The 21,586-nt window shown below is 36.9% G+C and overlaps 1 protein-coding gene across 3 annotated transcripts; it reads left to right on the forward strand.

The window, feature by feature from the left end:
• Window positions 1-15,091: 15,091 nt before the first annotated feature.
• LOC110755528 (protein RAE1-like) lies at window positions 15,092-20,889 on the forward strand. Of its 3 annotated transcripts, none has more exons than XR_015825835.1 (12): window positions 15,092-15,352; window positions 15,439-15,550; window positions 15,636-15,722; window positions 16,068-16,145; window positions 16,703-16,890; window positions 17,221-17,362; window positions 17,696-17,776; window positions 18,310-18,438; window positions 19,214-19,291; window positions 19,597-19,699; window positions 20,397-20,477; window positions 20,567-20,626. XR_015825835.1 is itself a non-coding variant. In XM_021956758.2 (12 exons), the coding sequence occupies exons 2-12, from the start codon at window positions 15,482-15,484 to the stop codon at window positions 20,615-20,617; spliced, it is 1,056 nt and encodes a 351-aa protein (XP_021812450.1). In that variant the 5' UTR covers window positions 15,092-15,352; window positions 15,436-15,481; the 3' UTR covers window positions 20,618-20,889. The 3 variants fall into 3 exon arrangements, 2 of the variants coding, with proteins under 2 accessions (XP_021812450.1, XP_021812449.1); XM_021956758.2 differs by having other exon boundaries at window positions 15,436-15,550; window positions 19,628-19,699; window positions 20,567-20,889; XM_021956757.2 differs by having other exon boundaries at window positions 19,628-19,699; window positions 20,567-20,889.
• Window positions 20,890-21,586: the final 697 nt, after the last annotated feature.

The following is a 21,586-nucleotide window of genomic DNA, read 5'->3' on the forward strand; positions in this document are numbered from 1 at the left end:
GCTGGTGGGATCTATTGGTGAAGTGCATCAACCAATTCAAGATTTTCTAATACAAGTGCATCACCCAATTTAGATTTTCTAATACAAGTGCATCAACCATTTCAGATTTTATAAAACAAGTGTTGTATGCATTAGCCATATTGAATTCAGATTTTCACTTCCCCTAGGCCTATAAATAGGGAAGTTCTCTAAGCTTGTAAACACACCCCAAGGGGGGGAGCTCTCAAACACTTCTCTAGAGCTCCCTTCCCTTCTCTCCCTCAAATTCTCTTAATTTTGCTTTCTAGTTCTCAATTCTAGCTTTCCTTTTGCTTCTTAGTTGTAGTTTATTTTTCTTTGTAATGTAAATTCTTTTCTTAAGTTTTCAAATTGAATTAGTTTCCAAGTTTCAATTATGGTTTTTGTTCTTATTCATTATGCTTATAAGTTAATATGCTAGTTTGAATGATTGATCACCATTTAGGCTTGCATGTTAGCTATCTTGGTTTGAATTAAGAGTATACACCATGCTTTAATTCGAATTGAACTATGAATAGGAAGAGTATGTATGGACATTCGACAACAGGGATTAGATACATGCTTGGTTGTTTAAATTGTTCTTCTATGCTTAATGGGTTCCTAATGCTTAATTTTAGGTTAGACAACAAATGATCAAATTAGGGAATTAGGAACACAAGGTTATGACCACACACCATGGCTTAATCATACTTTAGCTAGAATCAATCCGTTAATCTAATTGAACTTGGGAACTTATTTGCTTGAGGTATTTCCTTTTTCTTGTTTTATTTATTTCTTTTTTACATTTCTGTTTTGTGTAGGAGAAATGAATGGGATCATTCAATCACCAATCCTCGTGGGATCGACCTCGCACTTACATACGCTATACTACCGAACGGCTCGTGCACTTGCGAGTATCACAAGTTGAGGATGCAGCTTAATCCATTTTGGTGCAGCTGTATCTACACAACAACATGCCAATGCCAAGCTTCCAAGCATACAAGCACAAGCCAAGCGTACATGCCAATGCCAAGCATCCAAGCATACAAGCACAAGCCAAGCGTACATGCCAATACCAAGCATCCAAGCATACAAGCCCGAGCCAAGCGTACATGCCAATGCCAAGCATCCAAGCATACAAGCCCGAGCCAAGCGTACATGCCAATGCCAAGCATCCAAGCACACAATAATGCAAAATCAAGCCTCTCTAGTCACTTAAGCAAATAAGTCATGCAAGCTAAGCTAATCCACCAAGCATTTTCTTCTCTGTCATGCCACAAAATGGGCAAACTCTTGGTAACTCTAGTAAGTGACCTCCAAAATTACAGTGTCTAGGAAATTTCTTTAAGGCAACACCCTCAGTGTTTAAGAAGGATTGGGTTTTAAGCGGGACCATTGCGACCCCTCCAACCTTCCCGGAAAAGACCTGGCTGTAATTTCAGAGACCCTTAACTGGTCATCCTTGAGTCACTCCTAAACCCATGCCATGCCATGCCATGCCACTACTGCGATTTATTTTGGGCTGGAATTTGATTATTTGGGCCATTTCAACACACATTCATGGCCCCAATAATCAAGGGGGCTAATGTTGAGGCCCAAAAAATCCAAGGCTAGGCCCAAATATAATCTCAGCCCGATGCTATACCTTATCGAGAAGAAACCCGATTTGGGCACGCGAAAGTTCGTCATATGCCCTTGCACACATGCCATGCCAAGCAAATAAGCAACACGCCACGCTACAAGCTTAAGTGGGCCCAAGCCACGCGAATGCCTGGGGCTTGCTGAGCGGGTTGTGGTATGGATGGTTACGAGTATTCACGAGGCCCATTGATGATCCAAGGAGTGGAAGTTTTGGGCTGCTTGGGAGCACCAAAACTCAAGCCCATTCCTTGAGCCCAAACATATGGGTAAGCATGAGAGAGAAAACCCAATAGCCCATCACCTTAAGAAAAAGCCCACAACACTTGAAGAAATCCCACATCAGCCAAAACTTCCAGCTGCTTGAGCAAACTCACAAGCTGCTGGAAACAAAACAGCCCAACGTCTTATATCCAACATCGTGGAAATATCCAGCATCTTTCTTAAAACCAGATCGAAGCCAAACCACTAAAACCAAGCAAAACCATGTGCTGATGGAATCACCTTTTGACCAGCACCCTTACCCATTCTTTCCTCTTCAAGCTTTGGTGAGAAAACAAGAAACAAAAGTGGGCGGCTCCTCACCCACATGGAGAAGTCCAGCTGCCTTAGGACCTTGGAACCCCAAAAAGCTGCGTGCCTATGGGTTCAAGCTAGGGAAATTTCACCAAACAAGAGTAAATGGAAGAAAGAGAGGAAAAGGGGAGAGGGTGGCTTGACAAAATTAAGGTTTTCAACGCCTATAAAAGGAGGCACTTTCTTCCCAACAAAAGACACAACAAACCGATCGAAGGCAAGCATCCCCCCTGGAATCCTTCAATTTCATGCTTTATTCTTCCATCTTCCTCCTTTCTCTCTCTCAAAACCCACATCCAGAGAGAGCAAGCATCATCTCTCATCTCTGGAACCCTCCGATTTCAAGCCTTGTTCTTCCATTGCTTCTCATTTTCTCTTCTGTCAAATCGCCCAGGAGCTTGACGAAGCTTTCGTCAAGCTGCTGGAAATATGCTAAAACCACCCATGCTTTCATCTTCTTCCTCGCTCTCTCTCTCATAACACATATCCAGAGAGCAAGCTTCCCTCTCATCTTCAAAACCTAGCAATTTCGTGCACTATTCATCATTCTTCCCCATTTTCCCTCTTGGCAGAACTATTCTAGTACTTGACAGAACTTTCATCAAGCTGCCGGAAACTTGCTCAAGCTACTCGTTTCTCTTCCTCATCTCTTCCACTCCCTCCTCAACAAATCCTCCCAAAAACTCTCTCTTCCCCTTACTTCGAGCCTATGTTTCTCATAGGAAACTCAAGCCTTCTCTCTCTCATGCTAAACTCACGAATGCTTAGCTCCCATGCCACAAGCTTCTCATGCCAAGCCTAAATATTTATCTGCAAGCAATTGTCTTTTTTGTTGGTGAAGATAACCAAGGTGTTTCCTAAGGCTCCGCTACCCTTTCGAAGCACACTTGGGGTTTGATTCTCGAACTCAAACACAAGGGGCGATTCCAGCCATTTGCACCTTACAGCAGCCCAGGCCCATTCGTGCTGCTGGAACGAAAAAGCCCCTACAATTATATAGCGAGCTGGCAAACACTGTGAGTGTAGAAAATATGTAGTAATTAATGAAAGAAGATTAAACACACCATAATCATTTATATATAATGAATTACTACAACTAATTAGTTAGGTGAGTTGTTGAATGGTGGGCAAGTGCTGTAAGTTGAAACGTGGGGGGGAGTAGTTCAAAAGTAGAAACTTGAAAAAGAATGGTCATGTGAATTTTTATTTTTTATTTTTGGATGAAGATCATGTGAAAATTTGTTTCTTGCAAAAAGAATTCAAAACAAAACCATGTATATATATATATATAGTTTAGCATATTTTCACAAAGACATAAGTGATATGGTGGTTAAGGTGTTGAAGGAGTAAAATTGGGAGGGTTCGAATCCCCTTGGTGTTTTTTAATATACAAATTTATTCTAGATTGCAGACATTTTAAAAGATGTTATAAATACTACACGAAGCAACTCTAATCACAAACCCATCTTCAGCGAGTTGGTTAAGGCGCTGGGTTTGGTGCGTAGCTGAAGAGGTTCGAATCCCTCTATGCGCAAATGGTGAGTTTTCAACATTTTCATGTAGTACAATAATATTTTATGTCATTACATGTTTAGCTATATTGGTTTCAGGTGAAGAGAAATTGGCTTAGGGAGACAAGCAAACGTGACATCCTCCAACAATATTCCATTTTGCAGTTTATGTATATTAGTATAATGAATTAATTATACTATTTCCAATTGATGTTGAGAACCCACCGAAAAATGGGTGGAAAAAGTTGCACAAAACCAAACTTATATACCTTAGGTTAATAATATATTGGTATATGGATATTAGTGAAACCATGATTGCCAGAAGCAATCACTGTCCATTTATTATATATGGTTCACATTTATAAGGAAAGATAATATTGGTTAAACTCCATGTGCGAGCTGAAATAAAAAGGAACTTAAGACCCGAAGATCTTGATCCTTAATATAACTAATGAAGGGCTAGAAGTCCCTAATTTCATGTAAATCTAAAAAAAGGCCAGAAGATCCTTTTATATTAAGTGGCGATTTTATCCCCACATTTATTTATTCTTATTTATAGTATGGAGTAGAATTAGTACCCATACAAGCACATTTATTTTATCGTACATTTATTTTTATTTAAAGTATGGTGCGGAATTAACGCCCATACAGCAAGCAATTTACTTTATGAATTTATTTTACTGCACATTTATTTTTATTTAAAGTGTGGTGCGGGTTTATCGTCCATACAAGTAATATTTATTTTGAGAATTTATTTTACAAGTTCATTATGATGAATTGTATATCATGCAAGAAATTGGAACCTGACGTTCCTTGATCCCCATCATACTACATTAAGAACCTGAAGATCTTTAATAATAAAATAAAATGAGAGCTGGCAGTCTCTTTGGAATTATATTTGTGAAAATATGATTGGACCCAAAAATCATTGACATGTAAACTAGGACCTGAAGCTCCTTGCATGAATAGTAAATATACTGGCAAATGTATTATACATGAATAGTAATCATTTTTGGGTGAACCATTACTATATACAAAAGGGGACCTGTAGTTCCTTAAACTCATAAAAGAGCAATTAAATGAGATGCCAGAAGTTCCTCATAACATGGATAATTATGAAAGAGTCTGAAGTCCCGAAATGTGAACATGAAATTCCAAGGATGTCCATATATGATTTTGGCCTGAAGATCAGAATCTAAACAATGTCAAAGAACTTAAAGGTTCTAACAATTAATGGATAAACCTTGAGGTATCATTGCAAGAAATCACATACCACATGTTTCTTTGGTATAAGAAGTTGATGAATTTAGCAAAGAATGATTTTGCCACAATCAACACCCCACAGGATGAATTAAAACTCCCCATATTTTGGTATGAAATATGACCTGAGCTGGACGCTCATGGATCTCAATATTTCATAAATCCTCAAAAGTTTTGAGTGCATCCACACAAGTGTCCACATGTTTGAACTTGGAGTTCATATGATTTAAAGGCTTAAGTGGATACTATGAAAATTGGAACTTGAAGTTCTATATTACAAAGGAGAATTATTACATACTCAGAGTTGCTAAAATATTTAAATGCCTAATATTTGGGCATCTATAGGAGAATCCTTGTGTTCCTCATTCTCCTCATGAACTTGCAACACAGAAACAAGTTCTTCTAAATCTTTATTACTTTTCTCCAGTCTTCTAAGTCTTTGATTAGCCTCAGTCAGCCTTCTACGCAGTATTATGAGTTGAGATCTAAGTGCCTGCACCTCTTGTGCTCTGGCCAGCAGTCGTTGTCCCAAGTTGGTCACTGATGCAGCATACTGCATGCCGGCGACCAGAGAGTCATTGACAACATCACTATCTGATCTCAGTGCTAACACTATTTGCTCCTTGGGAGCAGTATTCAAATCAAAATTATTTTGAGGATAGGAAGACATTTTTGAGGAGAAGATGTGGAAATAAACCACTTAAGTAATGGCAGAAAGTAGGAAACGTATTCTACTGATGAACCGTGCATTGTAAGCATCATATATATAAGTGAGTAACTGACAACCATCCATATAATTAGACTTCTTGTTCCACAAAATCTATTCTGCCCACTCAAGCTTGTCAACCATGATAAGGTATTCGATCCGACCTTTGAGATATTTTTATGTATAAAAAGGATTCAATTCTTATCGTTTTACTCTTTGCATAAATTCCGGATTGTCTTATTGAGAATTTTATGAAAAGTAATCTTATTGATTAGAGACTAACGTATGGTTTACATTTAAGCTACCTATTTTATTTCTGCTATATATATTCCCTACTATTAGACAGTTTCAAAATACCCTTTGTTGTTGCTTTCTAAACAAAGGATGAGATATCAACCTGAGTTCTCTCAACAGTACTTAGCATGCTCAGGAATCCTACAGATTTCCTTGGAAGCAAGATTATCTTTGATCAAGACCTTCAGAAGCAAGATTATCTTTGATCATGATCCACTACTCTATTAAAGTAGTTGTTTGATCATGAATCAACCTCGTTCACCGGGCTTCTGGGTCAAATTATGATAGAAGAGAGGAATAAGAGATCCACATGCTTCATGGATCAGAATATGGAACATGGTATGTTCCGATCTAAACATATATGCCTCTCTCACATATGATAGAAGAGGAAAATCCATATGCTTCATGGATCAGAATATGGATGATATATCATCAGAACATGAAGCATGGTACGTTTCCATCATAACATGAATCTCTCCAGTATATTTCATGTTCTTCATGTAACCTCTCTACATCCTAATGATCAAAGGAAATTTGTAAGCCTCACACTTTTTATAGATTGTTGTGAGTTTGCTTTTACATTATAAGCATTTTCCCTATCACTTGTCATTGAGAACCAGAGATTCTCTGATAAATTTCACATCACTTGTCATTGAGAACCAGAAGTTTCAACTATTTATTTCACATCAGTTTAATTATTATCTTACTTTTAGAAAGTTGTTCTTAATCATGTTCTTTTGAATCACCTCTTGATACAATGATCATATTAAGCAAACCTGAAGATTCTGCACTATGTTACCTTGTTTATTTTATATGCATCTTTGTCTCTGAAGGACACTACTAATGACACACTTGGTATCATTTTGATGAGGAAAAATTCCCGTCGTTAGGGGGAGAATTGGTTGTTCCTGAAAGAACAAAGAACGACGTGAATGATTATGGAATATGTTTATAACAAATTGGCATAAAAGATAAATGCTAGAAGCATATTAAGACAGAAAAAGACTATAAGTCAAATGCCAGAAGTTCAAGCACATACAAACGCATAGTAATTGACTACTAATGAGTAATATGTTGGATGCCTGAAGCATGACAGATAAAGATGTCGGATGCTTGAAGCATGACAGATAAACATGTCGGATGCCTGAAGCATGACATATCTATAGGTTCCAAACTCCTCAGAAGTGGAGATTAATTGCAAAGTTTAAGCCCTATTTAAAATAACGCTCTAGAAGAGGTTATGATCCACATTCTATAAGTTCTATATCTTAGAAGAGATATTTGTACATGAAGTGACAATGAAAGCCTTTAAAATGGCACTGGTACCAGAAAATAATGAAAGCAATGAGATGCTTATAAATTATGCATGCGCATGCACATGAGAATTGTGGGATCACGAATTGATGATAAATTGGTTTATAGTACGTACTTAAAGTTATCAAGGGCTATACATAATGATATTGCACCACTTGTTATAATTGTCGACAAATGTAAATAAAGATTGGCCAACTGGAAGAGGCAGTCCAGTACAGTTGAAAATTTCCTGAAAAAAGTGCAATGATTGAACCTATAGATAAAAACACCAAAAGGATATGAAAATGTACATGTTGTAAATTGGTGTTTAAAATGAAGTGAAATAAATCACTTGACGATGTGGCACAACGTTTCCCAGTAAAGACATGGGATTATGATGGTAAACATATGCAGCTATGTTATGCATATTTATGGAAAATTCATGTGTATGAAAATTCCTGAAGAATTCAAAATGCCTGAAGCAAATGATTTAAAAATATGATGGCTTGTAATGATCATTGTGTGGATTAAAGTATTATGGAAGAATATGGTATAATCGACTTAATGAATATCTAAGGAGATATATATAAATAATCCAAATTTTGGAAATGAGTTTACCATCATTGCAGTATATATATAAAGAATTTTATTAGAACTCTTGAAGAGTTTACAAAGGCTTCCCCTGATTTAATAAAGGAATTTGAAATGAGAAATCTATAAAGATTATAAAGTGTATAAAACATATCGCCAGAAGAAATTTTCCTGAAGAATACAAAGGAATAAATTCTAAGAGATATAACGTGCCATGCAATATATAAATTGCACAAAGAAATCTAGAAGAAGAGAAAAGAGCCCGAAGCTTAGTATAGAGCCTGACGCTCAGTGTAGAGCCTGACGCTCAGTGTAGAGCCTGAAGCTCAGTGTAAGTACTCAATTAACTTGAAATGAATAAATTGCCTCAGAGAGTACTTTGATTGAATTCGAATTCAAAACGTTGCAACGTATCCAAATGTTTAAAGTTATGAGAATTAGACTCTCGAAGAGCTTATGAAGAATAGCATATGCAATTGCACAAGAATATGTATGAATAAGTGATTATACCATAGAAATGTTTAATATTCTTATCATTATAAGTATGAGCTCATAGTTTGTTTTTTTAAGAGTTATTATTCAAGCCATTGTATGTAGTAAAATATTTATAGTCTAGATATTGTTATATTATTCTAACTTCGACAGGGATTAAATAAATGAAGACACACATACATCCTCCAATGATGCTCCAAGAGCAAGTTTTATACATGCATTACTAAAGCTCATCCATTTTAAGGACAAGTTTCATTTTGCGAAGCCAACCCGGATAGTTCGTGCCATCAAGGATGTAATTGTTAAGTATCGATGAGATTGGGTTTTTAACGGCCATTTGAAATTCTGCAACAACGTAAACAAATTTTAATTTAGATTAATCTTCTACCAAAAACTTAGGGTCTTTAAGTCATGATGGTAGCTCCCACTATTTTTGGCAAATTTCATATCCCTCTTGAAATCCGAGAGTTTCCATTGAAACTCTTAGTGGGGATGGGAGTCTCAATTTCATATAGTTTTCCTCAACCTAACAGTTTGTTGGATTGCTATCTTACTAATGAGAGGATACTCTTATCCAATCACATCATTCATGTGAATACCCATCACTATGGCCTCTAGAGAACTAGACCTCAACCTAACAGTTTGTTGGTTTCGTTCGTCTTAGTTAAGTTATTCCCACCATGCTTGTGGGTATAGGGTTTCAAGCATGACCTCAACCTAACGATTTGTTGGCCACACTCGTTATCTATCCGCACTACATCAAGTATGTGTAATAGGCTTCCCTTGGATGGTTACAAGTACTGGATGTTGCCTCACTGAGGTACAACAAAGTGTAAATGTGCCACCCAATAAGAGACTACCATGGTGGAAGGCCACAAAATAGCATTCAAAATGCCATTTCGCTTATCAACTTAATATTGCTTTGAGGGTAGTTAATTTGGTCTCATTTTAATCTAATTTTAATCCTGTTAAAATTACCTATCTAATCTCATTAAATGGTTCCCAATGCAACATATTAGTAGCACATAATACTCCCACTAAATATTTTAGAAACCATTTGCTTAAGATAGCGAGAATACATGGTGCTACTAATTTGTTAATTATTGTCATTACCGAACATTCAAATTGCATTGGGCTTATAGGATGATTATGGACTTTCTTGTTGATCCAACACGAGCCACCATGTTGGATCATGGTCTTGGAAGGTGATTCATTTTAATTACGCGCGCATAAAAAATAAATTAGGCATGAAAGCCATTTCATTATTACATAGCCAAATAAATTAGGCATGAAAGCCATTTCATTATTACATAGCCAATCAAAATCGAATACATATCCAATAAGCGGCCAATCACATAGCTCAATTGTTTGGTCTAAGTCCATAACCATCCTTTAATTATTTAAACGCTTTAAACAATTAAACTAGCAATGTAAATACATGCTCTTGGGTTGCATACATATGTGGGTTTAATTCAAGTGGTAACCATATTCAAAATAAATTTACCATGGAGTGAAAACGTTTTACTACAATAGCAAAAGTAATTGTGGAAATCTTTTGGACATAGTTACATTTATCATATATTGCAAGTCCAAAATTATTCATCAATTAATAATGGATCCAAAGTTGATCCACTAGGGTGTGGGGTTAATGCATGCATTTGTTTAACACAAAATGGTGATCATGATTATTCCAACAAGGTGAATAATCATGAATGTGACTAGGTAGGCCAACCACACTCACCAAAGTAATCAAAATTAATTTTAGTGTGGTAGGTAAATAAATAGTGATATGAATAAAATGATCAACTTTTGTATTTTATATCAAATCATCATAATATAAATCTAGATAGCCCCACACACTCACCAAAGTAATCTTATTAATTTTAGTGTGGTGGGTAAATGTTTATTGAGTGGAAACATTTTTGAAAAACTTTTAATTTTATAATAAAACACCATCAACATCTTTTGACCTATTTTGGTGGAAAAATCCACTAAATACAATCATCAAAATTAGCCACCTAACTTATGGATCAAAAAGATCCCATAACAAGAACATCAAGAACACCAAGAACATGCATATGAACTTATATGAATGTTCATGAGGATTTGGGAATTACGGCTTCAAATCGCGACTGGAGAAAGGAGAAGAGAAGAATTAAAACAAAGAGAAAGATGAGTCGACGAAATATCTGTGGAAGAGAGTAGGGGTGGAACTAAAATTAAATTAGGATTAATAAAACTAATTTAATGTTCGGTACGGTATGACACTAACCGGGATCATAAATGTGAAATCGATGTTGTGCCAAAGAGTAACGGGATGACACGGTATCATCCTGTTTACACGTCAACACCAAACGGGATGGCATGAAATTGGCACGGTTTGACATAGTTTCGGGATGATTCGGTATTTCGGTTTTGATGCCCATCCCTACTTTAAAGTACCAAAGAAGCACTCCATTTTTTGACTGGGTGGGTACCCAGGAGTCCAAGTGCCCATTAACTAATAAACGTCATTCTTTAGAGCAACTCCACCAAGGAGCTGAGCCCAGGGCTGGGGGGAGGCAAAAAAAAAAAGAGGCTCCAGCGAGGAGCCCAGGCCCGGGGGGGGGGGGGGGGGGGGGGAGTGGGACCCACCAACACGGGCTGGCCCGAAGGCCAGTTTCGCCCGAGACCCAAACCGAGGGCTGCTGACGTGCGTGCGACGTCAGCTCGCGGCTTCAAATTTTTTTTACCGTTGGCGCATGCAATGCACGCGGCAACGGTAAAAAAAATTTGAACTTGCGTACACTGACGTCAGCCCTACGCCAGCTCCAACGGGTAGAAGCCAGCTGTCAAGCCCTGGGCGCTCCGATCTGCTTCTCTCCTACAATCCAACGGCTGGCATTTTTTTGGCAATAAAATTATGAAAAAAAATTGAATTTTTAAAAAAAAAATACCAAAATATTCTGATTTTTTTTTCCTATAAATACCTTTCAATACCCTTCACTTTCAACACCAATCCTCATACATTTTCTTCTACTTCTACTATTATTCACTCTTTACTCAACATTTTCCTCTCATTCAAATTGTATTTTTATTTCTTATATTTATGGCTTCTTCTATCGAAACCGGAGGGGCATGGAGCACCATGGAAGATGTTTCCTTATGTGAGGCTTGGCTCCAAATTTGTCATTGTCCTGTGACAGGCAATGAGATGAAATTTTTTCATATGTGGAAAAAAATTCATGCCGAATTTTGTGAAAAAATTCCGGGGTCGACTCGTACGGAAATGGCATTGTCTAATAGGTGGAAAATTCTCAATAAAGAGTTCGGAAAATGGAGGGATGCCTTGGCCAAAGCGATGGACAACCATAGAAGTGGGGAAAATCTTAGTAACGAGGTAAGTATTTTGTAATTTGAGTTTTATTAAGTTTAATATATATATATATATATATTATGTTTATTGCATTTTCAATATTTTGTTAATATTTCTTGCATATTCAATATTTTGTTAATATTTCTTGCACTTCCAATATATTTGTAAGGTTAATTGCATTTCCATTTTTTTTTTTTTGTTACTTGCATATCCAATATATTTTAAATATTTCTTGCATGTCCATTAATTTTTTTTTTTGTTTTTTGCATATCCAATATATTTTAAATATTTCTTGCATGTCCATTATTTTATTTTAAATAGATTATTCAAGCACAGATGTGGTTTGGTGCAATTGGGCAAGGCAAAAAAAGTTTCAACCATCATGAATGTTGGGACGTGGTGAAAAATTGCAAACGCTTCAGAATAATTCCCACGGGTCTCGCCGTTATGTTAAACGAGACGCCACTTCGTGATTCAATGACATCGGATTCACCTATCGATTCCCCTATGAGTCAAGACTCACCCATCGAAAAGGAGCCGAGGCCCATTGGCCGAAAGGTTGTGAAGGCAAAGAAAGGGGGTAATTCGAGTAGTAATACATCAAAAATTTTGGAGGAAATTGCAAGGCAGAGCGCCATAAGAGTTGAAATGGAGCTGAAACGCCAAGACAACGAGATGGCAATGCAAGCACAATATGCACAAGAAAGGGAGTATTTGCGGAAAAAAGAGATGGACAAAACGGATCGGGAAACCATGACGATGGATACAAGCCATATGTCCCCTGAAACAAAACAATTTTGGAAGCTAGAACGAAGGGATGTTATGAGAAGAAAACTTTTCCGGTATGATGGGCCTAGCAACACGGATTGGTTAAATGATCAAAACCATTAAATTAGTTGGCATACCTTTTATGTATTTGTATTTTTCATGTTTTCTATTAAAGTTCTTGTAATTCATGTATTTTATTTTAGTAGTAGTAATTCTTAATGACTTGTATTGGCTTTCTTTATTTAATAAACAAAGCATTCAATAAAATACCTTTTTATTCAACATATTCCATACATCAAACAAAACATAATTTAAAGGAAAAACCACAACCAAAGCATAATAAATAATAAAAACAAAAACTACAAACAAGGCACAATAATAAAAATAAACCACAACCAAAGCATAATAAATAAAAAACAACACAACCAAACCATAAATAAATAAAACCTAACCAAAGCATCTATTCTTCATTGCCTTTCACCGCCCATAGATGCTCCATCAAGTCAAGTTGACGCCTTTCATGAATATACGAAGATTGCATCTCTGTATATCGATCTATCATACGGGTCATGAAACGACCATCCCTAACCAACGAATCCGGCTCAAATGGTTCTCCACTTGGCCCCATGGGCCTTTCATAAATTCGTGTCAAGGCCGTGTTCATGGGATCCGGTTCGTAGACCTCTGTAGCTTCATAATCATACTCATCCTCCACAATCATATTATGGAGGATGATGCACGTCATCATAATGCTTCTAAGGACCTCCTCATCAAACATACGGGCTGCACCTCGAATAATCAACCACCGAGCTTGAAGGATGCCAAAACACCTTTCGACATCTTTCCTGTATTTTTCTTGATAGGTAGCAAATAATTTTTGCTTTTGGGATCGGGGATTCGGAATGGATTTGACAAATGTGGTCCACCTCGGGTAGATGCCGTCAGCTAGATAATACCCCGTCTGGTAGACTGTATTGTTGACTTGATAGGTGATATTGGGGCCTTGGCCGCTCAAAACATCGTTGAAGACCGGGGATTGACCCAGCACGTTGAGGTCATTTTGGGATCCAGCTACTCCAAAGAAGGCATGCCAAACCCATGTGTCGAAGCCAGCAACGACTTCAAGGATGATACTTTTTTGGCCTTTTCTATTTCCGTAATCACCTTGCCAAGCAGTTGGGCAATTCTTCCATTGCCAGTGCATGCAGTCGATGCTACCAATCATTCCTGGAAATCCTCGAGATTCGGCTTTTTGTAGAAGCCGTTGGAGGTCCCTGGGAGCAGGTCTGCGCAGGTAGTCCCTAGTGTACAGAGTTTTAACTGCATCACAAAATCTTACCAAGGCCTCCAACATAGTGGACTTCCCCATCCGGGAAATCTCATCCACCTGATCAGCAGATGCTCCATACGCCAACATTCGTATAACAGCTGTAAGTTTTTGCTCCGAAAGAAGTCCGACAACCCCAGCAGCATCACACTTTTGAACAAAGTATGCATCATAATTGCAAATATCATGCATGACTTTATTGAACAAATGGGGTTGCATTCTATATCGCCTTCGAAAATCAACATCAAAGTACAAACAAGTTGGGATAAAATAATCTTCTACAAGATTCTTACCCCGAGATTGCCTATGTCTGTCCACATTCCGGCGACGGCCAACTTCTGAACCACGGCGGCGACCTTGGTTCTCTTCATCAAGCATAGCCACTGCTATGACAACTTGTTCATCTTCTTCTCTCTGCAACATATTTCTTTCATCTGCTCTACGCCTTCTCTCATTTGTTTCTCGCTCTTGCCTCTCCAAACATCTCCTAAAATCTTCCATTTGAGAATGGAGTATGAATTCTAAACTCTCAGAAATGAAAATATAGAAAGATGTGGTGTGAGAGGTATGAGCTTAGCCTCTGGATTTATAGAAAATTTTGGCTAGATAGAGATGCCATGTGGCTTGATTTGATTGGATGAAAATCTTATCTGAAATTTGAAATTCATCCGAAATTTGAAATTTGAAATTTATCTGAAATTTGAACCCAAATTTATCTGAAATTTGAATTTTGAAATTCATCCGAAATTTGAACACAAAAATCTTATCCGGAAATTTTATCCGATTATGAATAGTCTTGACACGTAGGAACCCGAAAATATTATCCGAATTAATTATTGAGGTAAAAAAATTTGTGAAAAAAACAAAAAAATGAATAGTAACTGCCCTTAGCTATAGCAACGGGTGGAAACACAAAATACTATTTGCAAGGGCAACTACTATTCACACGTGAATAGTGGCTGCCCTAGCTCCCCCTTGCCATGGCTAAGGGCAAATGGGTGAAGTTGCTCTTACCATTAAGGTACCCAGGAGGTCGTTCGTTTGGTAAGATATAAATTTCACTTTATCATTGAGAAGTTTACCAAATTTAAGCATTTACAACCCAAAGATTTCTTTTTCATGTCAATTTTTTCGTACAAGTTTCATGCATGCGAAAGTCTGATCGTCAAATTTTTGTTAAATACTGACGTGGCAATTAATGGGCTCGCTCATTACTCATATTGTGCCACCTGGAGTGAAAAACAAATAATGAAAAGTTATTGAATAAATATTATTATTTTTAATAAAAAAACCCATCTCAAGCCGCCCCCACCCACCTTCTTCCCCAAACCCGAACACCCAATCTTCCCCACCATCTCCTCACCGCCACCCACCTCCATCCCAACCTCTCCTCACCGCCTCCCCATACTCTCTTTCTCTCTCGTCCCCCTCTGTCTCTGAACGAACCTAGGCCCTGCAAGTTTTAGCTACGATAAGAATTGCTAAACAAGCAATCAGCTCCTCCTACTTTTCGTTGAGTTTCTTCTCCTTCCTTTTGCTCTCAGGTAACTCTGTGTGTGTGTGTGTGTTTCGGATTTTAGTTGTATGATGAATGCTCACTGTTTCTTTATCTTTTGAAATTTGAAAGTAGACAACAAGCCATTGTCACTGTACCACGCTTGAGTGCAACTTCAATGTCGAGTTTCATGGCTGCTGCAAATGTAAATTCGAATTCAAATCCAAATCCAAACAAGTCCTTTGAGGTAAATTCGATCGACTTCCAGTTATTCCTTGCTTTCATGTATTTATTTTCTGAGTTAATTTAGTTTGATTTTGTGTGTTTTTTAGGTCGCTCAACCTCCAAACGACTCCATATCAAGCCTAAGTTTCAGTCCAAAGAGCAACATTCTGGTCGCCACCTCCTGGGACAACCAGGTTCATGTTCTTTTTCATTTCTTCGTTTTTCTTTTTGTGGTTTTTATCAGTTATAAAACCTTAGGTTCTGTTTGTTTGCTAAGAAATTTATTTGTAGAGATTTTGATTGAATTTCTGTGACCATCTCATTGAACTTGTGGTTTATGGGGAACCCAGAATATAAGACAATATGCTATGAGGTTAGCATAAATTGTTTGGGTACAATCTGCTTATGTAATTCATGTTAACTGAAATAAGATAAACATTGGGCATTTATAATTTCTGCTCTTTTCCATTTCCTTTCTTTCGCAACCAAACAGTGTATTGTCAGGATTTAGTAATGACTGGTGGTGTTCCCTTGTTTAGGTGCGATGCTGGGAGATACTCCAGAGCGGAACAAATCTTGCCAGTCAGCCCAAGGCAGCGATATCCCATGACCATCCGGTAACATATCTGATTGCACATTGTTTAGGCCAACTTGCTTTTTTTTTTTTTTTTTCCCGATTCTCAAACTTGATTTTGAACCTCTTGTATTATTATGGATATATGCACATGCTGGCTTACAATGAGTCAATTATAACTTTCTATCACAGCGATGGTGTAGTTAGAAATACCTGTTCAGAATTTAAATTCTAGATCGCCTGCCTTCACTTGTAGAAGGACAGAATAATAATAGTAATTATGGTAGGTGTCAGACCTTTTTGCAAGATCTTAGGTTTCCAATGAAGACGTCAAGGACAATTGCATGTGCAATTGTTATCTGGTGCTGATTTCAAAATGAGTAAATTTAGTAGTTTATGCAATATTATTTAAAAAGATAGAGAGTCCTTTTTGAGTAATGTACGAGCATGTGCATTTAATTTGAGACTACATGGGATCAATGTGTGTCCTTTAAGGAAATTCTGTGATATAACTTGCAAATTTTTCTTACTTTCTTTCTTTCTTGTAAGCTGGTGATTCATGATTTAGTATACTCATTGTAATATAATCCATCTATATAGGTTTTGTGCTCAACTTGGAAAGAGGATGGAACGACCGTGTTCTCTGGAGGTTGCGACAAGCAAGTTAAGATGTGGCCTTTGGGTGGCCAGCCAGTAACTGTTGCCATGCATGATTCACCCATTAAAGAGATTGCTTGGATCCCTGAGATGAGCCTCTTAGTCACAGGAAGCTGGGACAAGACTATGAAGTAAGTAAAACATAGCCTTTGTTCTTATGTATTTTGAGCTATCTGAAATTTATACACCAGAAATTTGTGTGGTATTCTTTCTAAAATAATTCATTTAAGGTTATGGGAGGTAGGCCACTGAGAATGTTGTGCTTTGCTCCTGCCAGTTTGGCACCCTTTTTGCTCATATATTTTCTTCTTTATTACAGAATGTTCTCATTCATCTGAGAACAAAGTTTCTTCTAGTTGTTGATGTGTTGTACTGTTTTTCTACCTTAAACTTATTTCATAAATTACTAAAGCTTTGTCGTCTTCTGTTTATTATGTATGATCTTTTCTGCCTATCTTCAGGTATTGGGATGTGAGGCAGCCAAATCCAGTGCATACCCAACAACTACCTGAGCGCTGTTATGCTTTATCGGTGAGATACCCTCTAATGGTTGTTGGCACAGCAGACAGAAATCTGATTGTTTTTAACTTGCAGAATCCACAGGTAAATTTTATTTTTAGGAGTTATCAGATTAGATTTATTTTATCAATTTCATGCAAGAAAATCACATTAAAAAGTAAATCAGGCTTACTTATTTAGTAACTTTGTTCATGAAGGTGATCAAATCACACAGAGAATATAGGCTGTTTTTAAAAAATAATTTTTTGGCAGTACTATGAGGATAAGCTTCTTTAGTTTTTTAATTTTCAATTCCAGTACATCACTTTTCCACAATAAATTGCAATGGTGCTGGGATATATTCTCTGTGTGATTTGATCACCTCCATAAGCGTTCTCCGTTTTGCCTCTAAATTTAATTATTTCCAATCACCAACAGACTGAATTCAAGAGAATTCTTTCGCCCCTCAAGTATCAAACAAGGTGTGTTGCTGCATTTCCTGATCAGCAAGGATTCTTGGTAAGTATTTTCTCTTCTGCTTGTAGTTTTCTGTTTGGGTTCTCTCTGAAAATATAGTTCTCCTCTTTTTCAAATAGCTTGCGTAGAATGACAAACTAAAATATGGTATTCTTGCATAATTATTTCCACCAAACATGAATTATTCAGGGTGTGCTTTCTTGTTTATGAATAGCAATTGATTAATGTGATAATTTCTGGAGACACAAGCAAAACCTTAGTTATCTAGGGGATATAAAGAATCTGAAGAATATGAGCGGTGACCAGTTTATTTAAAAATCTTGGACTTTGACATAGAGATTATTGTAATTTCTCAAAATGAGATTAAGAAAAAAAGGGGGAGAAATTTAAACAAATGTTTGTTCAAAGTTGGTGCCTCTTTGTCATCAATTCTGTTTGCCACTGTACTTTCTTTTTCTTGACTTCTGTGATTGTTGAAAATGATGTAAGATCATGCATACTCGGTCTTTGCTTCATAATTATTATCTTCTCTGTATAGTTAACTAATTATGATTCTGATATTATGATGTAACCAGGTTGGCTCTATTGAAGGGAGGGTTGGCGTACATCATCTGGATGAACAACAACAAAATAAAAACTTTACCTTTAAGTGCCATAGAGAGGGCAGCGAGATATACTCAGTCAACTCTCTGAACTTTCATCCAGTATGATTTGTATTACCATTCCTTTGCCTTTTTTATTTTTCATATATATATATACAGAAATTCTCCTATGCGGACATCCGGACGTTATTATCATGCGGACGCCATGTATTTTGTACTACCCCTCCATGCTTTCCTGCCTATTTACAATAGCATAACGTGCGGACATCCGGATAAGAGAATAACATATATATATATTCTGGATAATGCAATGAGGGGATTAATAATGTTTGTATTTCTTCTGGTGGATTACCTTAAGCTTATGAAACCACTTTGTTAATTTAGTGTTCTCATGTTTCAGTATCCTAGTTAAGAAAAATCGCTGAGATTGTTTTCAACCTTGTAATTCATAGAGTATGATGTTTTTGTATAAGTATGGTCTTAGTATCATTGCTACAGTCCTCACCTTAAGATTACATGACTTGTATATTATTCTATCTATCGTGAGGGTTTCAGATTTTTGATATCAGTGGATTTATTGGCATATGCACAAATATTTAAGTTTCCTTTAAATATATTTCAGTTGATTTTGTTCTATTATATGAGGTAACTTTAACTGTATTTAGATCAGTGTACTTTGTTTTACTACAGAATTATGACTAGGAATGCCTAATTTTGATATTTTCTATGATCAGTCCGAACTTTTTTTCGCAGCATTCATTGCCCATTCATTATGGTTCTTGTTGGGTTGTTCAAAGAAATGTTGGATAAATCTGTGTTTTCATGTTCTGTTACTATTGTTTGTAATTTTAAAGCTTATTTGTTACCCTTGTTTCAGGTGCATCACACATTTGCTACTGCTGGTTCTGATGGTTCTTTCAATTTTTGGGATAAAGATAGCAAACAGAGACTAAAGGTTTCTCCCACATCATTTTTCTATTTCTTTTGTCTAATGGTTCTTTCAATTTTTGGGATAAGGATAGCAAACAGAGACTAAAGGTTTCTCCCACATCATTTTTCTATTTCTTTTGTCTTTGTATTATGTGCTTCTTAACTATTGGTTCTGTTCTGATAAGTAAAAGCTAAGCTGGCAGGCTTACTTTGTTGTCTTTAATTCTGCAGAACCCATATTCTTTTACTGGCATGACATTGCCAATTCTCCAACTATCTCCTTGTTTATATGTTCGGTCTATGGCTGATCATGTATTTTTATGTGTATAGGTGTCTGATACAGCCTTTTCTGATTTCTCAGGCAATGTCAAGGTGCAATCAACCTATACCTTGCAGTACATTCAACAATGATGGTTCCATATTTGCATATGCGGTAATTCTAACTTTTCTGGGTTTCCTTTTCCAAATCTGGGGTCAGAAATGTATACAATTCATGTTCTTCAACTGGTTTAAAGTAGTAGAAGTAGTTATGTTAGATTACATTTTGGGAAACAGAGTACGGCAAGCTCAAACTTTATGAGAGGTCATTCAACTGTACACTAGTTTTTGGCATTCTTTTATTATCTGGGTACAAAGGAGACCAGAGGGAGGTTCAAACTTTGTGCTTGATTCTGGGGGTAAAAATCCACTGGAGCTACAATCCCCCACGACTATATTATAACTTTATAGTAAACCATCCTTGAATATTTGGATTGTCGTTGTACCAAAATTTCAGGCAATGCTTTTTGTGGATGTATTTTTCTATTAGTTCTTGCAATGATGATCAGCCTTTCTGCAATCTCAATTTGTACCTCCAATAAACCTTAGCTCTATACACTTGCTTCCCTTTAACTTTTGTTTCTTTTTTCTATTGTTGTGTGTCACTGTACAATGATGTTTCTTTCTGTACACAAGTGACTAATGGTGGTCTATGGTTACAATATCTTAGAGTATTTAAATGCCTCGGATTGCATTTTTAAATTGATGGTTATGCTTTCTGTACAAGCCAATATGACTTGAAAACCAAACTCTCTGCATATTTTCGTCTCATAATTTGAAATCGAAGATCTTTTCCAAACTTGTGTTTGCAGGTTTGCTATGATTGGAGCAAGGGTGCAGAAAATCATAATCCAGCTAACGCCAAAAACTACATTTTCCTCCATGTGCCACAGGTATATTCAGACAATACATTTCAACAGTTTTGTTCATGATGTCCTGAAAATACTCAAGACTGCACGTTTATATGTTTCTTTGGTTGCAGGAAGCTGAGGTTAAGAGCAAACCACGAGTCAACACTGGTGGAAAAAGGTGAAGCTGGTCGACCAGCCATGTTGGTTATGAGCTATTTCTGTATATGGAAGTTTTTAGTTACCAATGTTTGATCAAGGCTAGCCCTTCTGACAGACGTTTAGGCAGGATTTTTTTTTTTTTTTTGGTGAGAGACGGGAAGGTTCCTCTAGTCCTTTTTTTTTTGAGTTTCCATTCCTCGTGAAGCTGCTCCCATCAGTTTGTTCTTAGACTAGGTTGTGCTGCAAATATTCCTTTTAGCATTAAATTGGTTATAATCTTATTACCTTATTGTCATTGTTGTTTGTTTTCTATTATCTTTTCTCACAGTTTCACACATGTTTAACACCTCACTTCCTTTCCCAAAATATTCAATATACAATAACAGAGAGAGAGAGGAGAGAGAGAGAGAGAGTAGTTTTCCCACGAAAACAAAATCACGGCAGCCAAACAGTCAATTTGATCTAGAGAGAATTTCAACTGTAATAGTTTTTGAGATGGTGAGCTTTCATGTACCATAATCTTCTGCGTATTTGCTGCGCTTCTTGTTAAATCCTTCAATCTTCGCCGTTCCGATTGTCTATGGCCATTATTTCGATCATCTGGTGAGATTCTCCGATTCCAAAGTAGATCAGTATGTGTTGGAAGGTGATGGACCCTCACACATAAAACAATAAACAATATTTGAGAGAAGATAGTTTTATTTCATATTGCTTGGGTGCATCAAACCAATTACAGGACTTCGGCATATATAGTAATCACAACCACTAAAGGTAATATAGTCCCACTACTTCCTAATCTTGAATACATGCAAAGAAAAAATGTGGTTGAGGTTGACAGGACTCGCCCCAAATTCCTCGGAATCCGGGACAAATTCTGTAAATTATTTGATATCATACTGATGCCGGGTCCACTTACTAAAGAAACGAGACTTTCTACTGAAATTTCGGCAATCTCTCTTGAAAAATGGACATTCCCAAAAATCTCGACATGT

The sequence above is a fragment of the Prunus avium genome, chromosome 7, assembly GCF_965620075.1.
Source record: "Prunus avium chromosome 7, drPruAviu1.hap1.1, whole genome shotgun sequence".
Classification (NCBI taxonomy): Eukaryota; Viridiplantae; Streptophyta; class Magnoliopsida; order Rosales; family Rosaceae; genus Prunus; species Prunus avium.

Bases quoted from the DNA above. Each gene is read 5' to 3' on its own strand.
- LOC110755528 (XM_021956758.2), top strand. From the start codon at position 15,482: ATGTCGAGTTTCATGGCTGCTGCAAATGTAAATTCGAATTCAAATCCA. The intron at 18,439-19,213 runs GTATGATTTGTA...CCCTTGTTTCAG, and splicing joins ACTCTCTGAACTTTCATCCA to GTGCATCACACATTTGCTAC. The intron at 19,292-19,627 runs GTTTCTCCCACA...CTGATTTCTCAG, and splicing joins ATAGCAAACAGAGACTAAAG to GCAATGTCAAGGTGCAATCA.